Source organism: Chrysochloris asiatica, unplaced genomic scaffold (genome assembly GCF_000296735.1).
Source record: "Chrysochloris asiatica unplaced genomic scaffold, ChrAsi1.0 scaffold00346, whole genome shotgun sequence".
In the NCBI taxonomy this organism is placed as follows: domain Eukaryota; kingdom Metazoa; phylum Chordata; class Mammalia; order Afrosoricida; family Chrysochloridae; genus Chrysochloris; species Chrysochloris asiatica.
Window position 1 is genome coordinate 684,647 of NW_006408864.1, and position 10,136 is coordinate 694,782.

At 39.5% G+C, this 10,136-nt stretch overlaps 1 protein-coding gene across 2 annotated transcripts in view; it reads left to right on the forward strand.

The window, feature by feature from the left end:
* The window catches only part of NCOR1 (nuclear receptor corepressor 1), a 213,667-nt gene that overhangs the window by 17,457 nt on the left and 186,074 nt on the right, over positions 1 to 10,136 (forward strand). The window contains exon 2 of one of the 2 annotated variants that reach the window (XM_006875906.1): positions 6,108 to 6,285. In XM_006875906.1, the coding sequence (XP_006875968.1) occupies positions 6,178 to 6,285 (108 nt within the window). In that variant the 5' untranslated portion in view covers positions 6,108 to 6,177. Of the gene's footprint in view, positions 1 to 6,107; positions 6,286 to 10,136 lie in introns of those variants that run through there. The other variant, XM_006875907.1, reaches the window with a different exon arrangement.

Below are 10,136 nucleotides of genomic sequence, written 5' to 3' on the forward strand. Positions count from 1 at the left end.
ATGAAGTCCTTGACAACTTCAATCTTTTCTCCATTGATAAGAATGTTGTTTATTGGTCGAGTGGTGAGGATTTTTGTTTTCTTTACATTGAGATGGCAATCCATACAGAAGGCTGTGGTCTTTGATCTTCCCCCATCAGTAAATATTTTAAGTCCTCTTCATCCTTGAGCTACCTTAAGTAGAGTGGCCAGAACGGCTCTTCTGAGGTGATGACAGATGAACTGATATCTTCAGTTTGAGGAGCCAGCCACCTAACAAGGCCCTGTGGCAAGGTAGGGGTTTGATGGCATAGTCAGAAAGTTAATGAAAGTGACTGGAGGCAATCACAAGAGTAAGCAGGCCAGGTCAAGAAGCCTTGAGGGTTCTAGTAAGCCTGGACTTAATTTGAAGTGCATATGAAATCCTTGAAAACAGAAGAGGGGTATGTTTTGGTCTATGGTTTAAAAAGAACATGTATGTGTCTTTTGTGTAGCGAAATTATGGAAATGGGAAATCCAGTTAGGAGTTTGCTACAACAGCCTAGGTAAGATATGGGGTGTTTATAGTAGTCAAGATGTAGAGAATTCAGGGTATGTTTTAAAGGAAGAGTTAATGTGACTTGCGGATGGAGTAGGTATTATTGAAAGCTCTGCACTGTTAAAGAGAGGCCTGTAGTTAGGGTGCTAACTACAAGGTCGGCAGTTCAAACCCACCAGCTGCTCTGTGGGAGAAAGATGAGGCTGTCTGCTCTTATGAAGATTTAGTCTTGGAAACCCTGTACAGTGTTGCTGTAGGTCAAAATTGTTCTCATGGCTGTGGATTTTGTATTTTTTGTCTTTTTTTTTAAGCACTATTAGGTACTGCGGAGGTCATGGTGAACAAAACATAGTTCTTTCATTCAGTGCTTTTTTTTTTTCCTCTTAGTACTCATTAAGCATACTTCTGGTGTCGCTCTGTAGGATAAGCACTGAACCACTAGTGGGTCAGTTTGAACCCCTAGTTTGGTGGCTTAAGCCCACCAGATGCTCCTTGGAACCTCTGTTCAGGGTTATGAGTTGGAACCGACTCGAAGGTACTAGCAATAACGCTGTTGTTGTTAAGTACTGTGGAGTCAGTTCCGACTCATAGTGAACCTGCACAGGGTTCCCAAGGCCATCAATCTTTACAGGAGTAGAAAACCTCATCTTTCTCCCGCAGAACAGCTGGTAGTTTTGAACTGCTGACCATGAGGTTAGCAGCCTGATTTATAATCACTACGCTATGAGAGCTCCTTAGCAATAACGGTAAGCTTTAATTAAAGTCAAGTGTTTTTCCCTACTTTATTTTGTATCTTAGAAATAGAGTGTTCATTAGCCTGCATAGGGTTTCCAAGGAGCACATGGTGAACTGGTAGGGTAACTCTTTTTCTCTTTTAAACTTAACTCAGTCACCTTAGAAAACCTAATTTGGAACACTTTCGAGAATTGAATTCTACATAATTAATAATTGCACTGGGGCAATTGGTGTATTTCAGGAAACAAGGACATGTAATCAGTCTAGCTGAGATTGGTTTTCTCTGATCACACCATTACAAATGTTCCTTCCCCACTCTCATTCTGTGGACCTGTTACCTTATTTTGTTTATAACACTGTATTATGTTACTCCAGAGTACTGGTGTGGTGTTGTAGTAGACTGCTTACCAAAAGATCAGTGGTTCAAACTCATCAGCTGCTCCTCAGAAATCCCATGCAGGGTCGCTATGAGTTGGTACTGACTCAGCAGCACTTAAACACCATCACCATATTATGTTTATTTGTTTATTGCCTGTGTCATACACAATAAAATGGTATATCGTGGTCACCACTCTGTTCCAATGGTTAGAAAGGTGTTGGTACATAATAACTTTGCTCAATAAATGTTTGTTGAACATAAGACATTTCTGCCTTTGTTCTTAAAACTTCACTGTGAAGATATCACACATTTGAAAAATTGAATAATAATGTGATTGCTAAATTATGCTTCTTTAGAAAATAAAACTTTTCTTATTTATACAGACTTTTGGTATCATATCTTAAATAGAATTTGGCTATTGTGAGAGGTGTTCATGAAGATTGGTGTGCAAGTTTATATTTGTGTCCCCCCATCCAAAAAAAAAAAAAAAAAAGCTAAAGAGGATAGAGAGAAACACTGTAAACTGATGATATATGGCGGGGATGATAATCAATGTTATGAAACAAGCTATATGAATGGTTGAATGTGAAGCTGATGATGTGCCCTGTAAACTTTCACTCAATGCAAAATAAAAACATTTAATTAAAAAAAAAAAAGTTTATATTTGTGTTCCTCCCTGTACACACACCTAGGATTGCAATTGCTGGGTCACAGCCCCCAGTACATTCTCATCTTTGTTTTAAAGTAATTATTGACTATTAGTCTTAGATGATTTTCAAAAGGACATTCTTAAGTTGAGTTGGCGTTTTGGGGGGGCTTTGCAAGTGCTTGATTATAGAATAGCTGCCCCTTTTAATGTTTTGAGGAACTTGTCAAACTGTGACTGTACTATTTTATATTCCCAACAGCAATGGATTAGTGTTCCTTTTTCTCCAGAACCTTGCCAATGCCTATTGTTTTCCTTTTTCTAAAAAAATTACTGCCATACTAATAGATTGGAAAGGAGCTCTGGTAGTGTAGTGGTTACGAATCGGGCTGCGAACCTTAAGGTCAGCAGTTAGAAATGACCAGATGTTCCGCGGGAGAAAGATGAGGCTTTCTGCTCCTATCAAGATTTACAGCCTCGGAAACCCTGTACAGGGTCGCTATGGGTCGGAACCGACTCAACAGCACTGAACAACAACAACAACAACAATAGATTGGAATGACATTTTCCGGTTTTGATTTGCATCTCCCCTAATGGGAGTTCCAGGCCAAAACTACTAGCCTGATTGTCAGATTCAAAATGGCTAATACCAGTCCATTTCAGCTCATTAATGCCTAGGATAGTGATGTTTATGTCTTTCATTTCTTTTTTAAGTTTTTAATGTAAATTGAGTGATAGTTTACATAGGAGAGCATCGGTTTTACACTCATTGTTTCAATTGCAATGATTACAATCTCCTCCATGCATCATCATTCAAGAGTATTTGCTTCTGTGGTTTTTTTGTTTGTTTGTTTTTTTAATGTACACAGAAACACTCAGGAATATATAATCATGTAAACAGCCAAAGGGCACATTCTGCAAGCCTGCCTCCTGGCCACCAGCACACAGCCTTTCTCTGTCCATGAGTCCTCAGCTGCTCTATCTTTCTATGTCCTCATCCCTGCCTCCATCTCTGGTGTTGCTATTTCTCTGGATAGAGTCCCACAGTCTGCTCATGCTTGTCTCTCTTGATGATCTTAGGGTCCTGTGTTCCTGGAATGTAAGCTTAACTAATTCCCCCTTTATGTTACAAAACTTCTACCTTTACAGTTGTGACAATTCCAGTTAGTGATGATAACAGTTACTCACTATTGAATTATAAGAATCTTATCCCCATCTCCTTTCACCAGACCCATCTAGACAAGATGAAAACTTGTCAGAATAGTGAGTAGTGGGGATTCTACCTTTCCCTGCACTCTGAAGCTAAACTCCTTCTTGAAAATTTGTAAGCCAATCACTTCTTGTCTTTATAGCCCCTCATTTTAGGTAGCTAATGTCTAAGTTGCCTTGAAAATCCTATTGGAATCAACTCAGCCCCAAATAACAATAGCAACAGTAGCTAATAACATTGTGTATGTTTTCATGTGCTTGTTGGCTGTTTGAATATCCTCTTTGGTGAAATATCCTTTCAAGTCCTTTGCTCATTTCTTGACTGGGTTTTGTTGTTGTTAAGTTATAGTAATATTTTATTTATTAGATATCCTGATGGCACTGTAGGATAAGCAGTAGGCCACAAGTCGGTTTGAACTACATGGTCGGTGGTTCAACTCACCAGTCACTTTTTGGAAACCCTATATAGGTTTGCTATGATTTGGAACTGACTTGATGGCTCTTAAAAACAATAACAGATAATATTTGAGATATTATTATATGTATGATTCCTGAAAAATTCCTTTCATTCTGTGGGCTGTCTTTTTTTCTCATGTATTTTTTTCTTCTGATGCTTATTAAGCTTTTATCATCTCCGATAGCTCATAGCTTTGCTCCTACAGTTTCTTCTGTGACTTTTATGGTTTTAGTTTGCACATTTAATCCTTTGATCCCCTTTGAATTGGATTTCCTGTGTGGTATGAGGTATTGATCCTGATTCATTTTTCTGTATGTGGCTATTCAAATTTCCCTGTACCATTTAATGCAGAGACTCCTTCCTTCTTCACTGCATGGACTTGGTACCTTGTAGAAAGAGTTGACTGTAGATGTATGGATTCTCTACTGGATTCTTAATTCTATACTATTGGTTTATATGTCTATTATACCAGTATAAGACCAGTTTAATTACTGTGGATTAATAGTATATTTTGAAATCTGGAAGTGAGTCCTACTTTATTCTTCTTTACGACTGCTGTAATTATTTGCTTGCTTTTCCTTATAAATTTTATGATTGACTTCCATTTCTGCAAAGAAGGCTATAGGAATTTTGATGTGGATACATTGAATTTATAGATTGCTTTGGGTAATATTGACATCTTAGCTATATATATTAACATCTTTCCAATCCATGAACTTGGACTGTCCTTCTATTCATTTAAGTAGGAGCCTTGGTTAAAATGCTTGGCTGCTAACCAAAAAAGTGAGCAATTTGATCCCATCCACTCTGAAGGAGAAAGATGTGGCAGTCTGTTTCCGTAGAGATATACAACTTTGGAAACCCTATGTGACAGTGTACACTCTCCTTTAAAGTCTGTGAGTTGTAATCTGTGACAGTGAGTTTGGTGTGGGTTTGGGTTCTTTTAGTAATGTTTCATAGGTTTTTGTTTACAAGCATTTCACCTTTCCGTTTAAATTGAATCAATGGTTTTCAAATTAAATAACTTAGTGATATCAGTTACATTAATCATATTGTGCAACCATTACTTTAGATTTATGCCAGTTTTCTTTCCTTTCACCATAAATAGAAATTCACAGACTGGGCAGTGTTTCATTCTGTTGCGCATTGGGTTGCTGTTGAGTCAGTACAGACTCGATGGTGCCTAACTACAACAGCAACTTCTTTCCAAATATTGTCTCCCTCTCCTTCCTGCCCTGGTGGCGGTGGTTGGTGATTATGTGCAGTGGAGTTGGTTCCAACTCATAGCGATCCTGTATAGGGTTTCCGAGGTTGCAAATCTTAATGGGAGCAGAAATCCACAGAACAACTGGTGGTTTTGAACTGCTGACTTTAGTAACCACTGGAGTCCTGGTGTGGTGCTGTGGGCTAATGTGCCAGACTGCAAAGCCATTTGAACTGCATGGTCGGTGGTTCAAGCTCACCAGCTGCTCCTTGGAAACCCTATACAGGGTCGCTATGGGTCAGAACTGACTCTATGGCATTTAACAACAACAACAAACAAAGTGTAGTAGATTATGAGCTGGGCTGCTAAGTGTAAGGTCAGTAGTTCCGATAGTAGACTAGTAGTCTACCAGTTGCTCCATGGGAGGAAAATGAAGCTTCTTGATGCTGTAAAGATTTACAGCCTTGGAAACCCTCTACAGGGTGGTTGTGAGTCGGAAATGAGTCAGTGGCACACCTCTACCACCACCACCAAACCAAAAGTGGAATCCACTGCCTTTGATTCAATTCTAACTCATAGTGACTGTCTAGATTAGTGTACAACTACCCTAAGGGGTTCTGCAGGGTGTATATCTCTACGGAACCAGATAGCCTCATCTTGCCCATGGAGTGACTAGTGAGTTTGAACCACTGGCCTTCTAGCTAGCAGTCCAGTGTTTAACTCACTGCACTACCAGGGCACCTTTATGTAGCTATAGTTACAAGAAGCACACCTGGTACTTTGTTTTTGTTGTACTTGTTAAGTGCCGTCAAATCAGTTCCGACTTACAGCAACCCTGTGTAGGGTTTCTCAGGAGTGGCTGATGGGTTTGAACTGCTGATCTTGCTGTTAGTAGCCCAGTGCTAATCATATAGCACTTTAGTTCTTATCAATTCTGTTTTTCCACTTTTATCCTTTTTAGGTGGTTTCCTAGAAACATGATTGATTGTTGGACGTGAACTCACAGTGCAGTGAGGACTTCTTTACTGATAATGTCAAGTTCAGGTTATCCACCCAACCAAGGAGCATTCAGCACAGAACAAACTCGTTATCCCTCCCACTCTGTCCAGTACACCTTTCCCAGCACTCGTCACCAGCAGGTAAGGAACAGTTTCTATGCAAATAACATTTGTATTAATATGCTTTTATTTTTGATATATTTGTTGGTCAGAAACCAAAAGTAGTTTTTTGTTTTAGTGGCAAGAATCATTCTCAAGATGGGGAACCAAAGGTTAAGAACTAATTATCTCTGTCACCTTTGGCTTTATGCCAGGTATTGAACATTATCTTTCATTTTAATTGTAGGAGTTGTGGCCTAGGATTTCTAGGTTATTATCCTTTGTTCATGCGCCAACTCTAGGTTTAGTATTAAGCTCTGCAACTGATGAAAGATAACTTGGCTTCCCTTGATTGATGGCCAGGATAAAGCCCTTTTCCTTTGTAAGAGATTTGTTGGTAGGAAGATGAGAAAGTTTGTAAAGTTGATTCACCATATGAAAAATAAAATATGAAATGAAATTATGAACTCAGAGTGGGTCAGGGGGTAAAAAGTTTTAAGAAAAAGGGAAGGGATGAAATGTTAACCTTAAAGAAAACAAATTTACTAGTAAAACATCTTGAGTACTACTGAGGATGCCTTTAAAATAGTGTCCTGTTATAGATGGAGCCATCCTTACTTGGTTCCTGATCTTAGAGAAAGCATTCAATCTTTTACCATTAACTATAATATGCACCTGGGAAGGGTTTGTGTAAAATTGATGTTATTCTATAGTTTAGATTCATGGCAACCCCATGCACAATGGAATCAGACCATTGTGATCCTTACGGTTTTTATTGGCTGATTTTTTTCAGAAGTAGATTGCCAAGGTATTTTTCCTCATCTGTTTTCACTTGGATGCTCCACTGAAACCTATTGAGCTGCATAGCAAAATGCAGGCTCCACTGACAGATACGTAGTGGCTGTGCTTGGGATACGTTGACTGTGACTTGACCCTGCCTGGTCTTTCACATGAAAGGCAAGAATTCTATCACTGAGCCATCATTTACCCCATAATGGAGATAATTGTTGTTGCAAGTGTCCTCAAGTACACTCCCACTCATCGTTACCTTGTATAGTGTTTCCAAGGAGAGCTGATCGTTTTGAACCTCCAACTTTGCAGTTAGCATTCAGTGTCACACCAGGACTCCATTCTGTTCAATTTTATAGTTTTTCTTAAGTCAGGGTAATTTTATTATTCAGGGTATTAAATTTATTGTTAATTATATCTTATTGTAATGTTCATCAGATCTGTTGTAATGTTTCTTCTTTCATTGGTGATGTGATGTTTTTTCATTTATTTATTTTTAACCTTTATCAATCCAGCTAAAAGTTTATCAGTTTAATTCCTTTTTTCATTTTGGTTTCATTTATTTTCACTGTTAAATTGATTTCTCCTTTCTGTTACTTTCTTTTTTTTGCTTGTGAGGTGCTGTAGAATAAACACTGGACTGTGAACCACAAGGTTGGCAATGCAGACCCACCTTGGCGACCTTATATAGGGTCGTTAAGAGCCAGAACGGACTCAATGCCACTTAACAACAACAACAACAATAATAACAATAGCATTTCTGACACCTTTCATTCCTTTGTAGTATTCAAGTTTGTTTTTTAGATGTAATTTTCTTTTTGCTTAAGAAGCGCCATTTCTTGTAGTGCAGCCTTTACACAATTGATTCTTAGCTTATATTTGCCTAAAAGTGTTTTTATTTCAGCTTCATTTTTGAAGGATATTTTTCACTGGATATAGATTCTCTGCTCACAGTTATTTCAACACTTTAAAAGATTTTATTTAATTGTATTCTGTCTTGTGTGGTTTCTGAGTAGAAGTCTGGTCAGTCTTTGTTTCTTTATATGTGAACTGTCTTTTCACTGGTTTTCAACAATAGGTTGTAACTTTTTATATCCTCAGTGTGCTCATTATTTTCATGTGTTTTACATCCCATAGCGTATGAAGCATAATTGTAATAGGTTTAATGTCCTTTGCTCATCTCATTATTGTAGTAAGTTTTTAATTGCCTCTTTTTCTTCATATACTTAGTACCTTTTTAATACAATGTGAGCATTGTGAGTTTGGTACTCTTTAAGACTGATTTTTGCTATATTTCTTTGAAGAGACTTGAGGGTGGTGTTTTAACTATTATGGCAAGTCTGGAGTCCTGATGTGGCACTGTCGGTTGATGCACTGAATGGCAAAGTTGGTTTGAACTGCAAGGTTAGCAGTTCAGGATCACCAGTCACTCCTCGGAAAGCCTATACAGGTTTGCTATGGGTTGGAACTGACTGGATGTGTCATAGCAACAACAAGAGTAATCTGGTGGTGCTGTGGGAGAAAGCACTGGACTGCAAAGTCCGTTTGAACCACAAGTTTGCTGGTCCAAACTAACCAGCTGCTCCTTAGAAATCCTATATAGGGTTGCTATGAGGTGGAACCGACTTGATGGCACTTATGACACAAACACACTCACATAGTAATCTTTGAGAGGGCGATGGCTCCATCTGGTAAGCACTGGACTGTGGTGCAGTTTAAGCCTGCCAGCCGCTCTGTGGGAGAAAGAAGCTTTTTGCTCCTGTGAGGATTTCAAGCCTTGGAAACCCTATATAGCGTTGCTATGAGTTTGAACTGACTTAATGGCACTTTACTAACAACAGAGTAATCTTTAAGGAGCCCTGGTAACATAGTAGGCTATGCGTTGGGCTGCTTACTGCAAGGTCAGCAGTTCAAATCTACCAGCTACAGAAAGATGAGGCTTTCTGCTCCTTTAAAGATTTGCAGCCTTGAAAACCCTATATAGGGTTGTTATGGATCAGAATCGACTCAACAGCACACAGCAGCAACAGCAGCAGAGTAATCTTTAGTCTAATTAAGTCCCTACTTCTTCTGGAGCATCTACTGTTATCAGGGGCCATTGAGTTGATTTTTCAACTCATGAGTGACCCCATGTGACAGAGTAAACTGCCCATGAGGGTTCCTAAACTATAATTTTTTTTTTTTTAATGTTTTATTGTGAATTGTGTGATAGTCTACATGGGAGAACATCAGCTTTACATTCATTCCATCATCCATCATTTCGTTGGCATAGTTATCCTGTCCATGCATCCTCACCCAACCAACCAAGGGGACCCTGTAAACCTGCACACACACACACACACACACACACACCAGTCCTCAGCCCCACCATCTCTTGACATTTTCTTCTCTGCCTCCATCCCAGGCCTCACTGCCTCTCTGGGTAGGATTCCACTCTTCGCTCTTCTCCATTGATGGTCCCAGGGTCCTCCGCTCCTAGACTGATAAATTAATCACTTCCCTCTTTGTTACAAAATGTTCATCTTTAGATTTTCAACTCTCACAGTCAGTCCTGATAACAATTATTCACCATTGCATCACAAGAGACCCATCTATATTTCGTTTCATCAGCCCTTCCTGGACAGGCTGGACACCACTCACTGGAGACTCTACCTTCCTCCACGCCCTCTGGATCTAGGTTCCCTCTTGAAAGCTTGTAAGCCAGTCACTTCTTGCCTTTGTATCCCTCCCCCATTTTGGGTAGCCAATGTCCAAGTTACCCATCCCTGTCTACCCTTTGTGTGGAGGGGGTGGGTATATTTCTTGCAGCAGGGACTTGTTTCCTCTTTTGAGCTACTGCATTTATAGGTGTAGATCATGTTTATTGAATTGTATCAGATGACACTTTTTTTCCCCTCTTCTTTCTTCTTAGGGTTGAGCTCTGTTTATCCAGTCATTGAAGTCCAGTCAAATGGGCATCATCTGCAAGTGTGGGTGTTCTTACATCTGTCCAGCCTCTTTTTATCAGCTGGCTGCCCCACTCTCCACTCTACACCTCTGTTGCTGTGTCACTGACCCTGAGCCCATGAGTCCCCAGATTTTGCCTCGCTACTGGCCGACCAGGT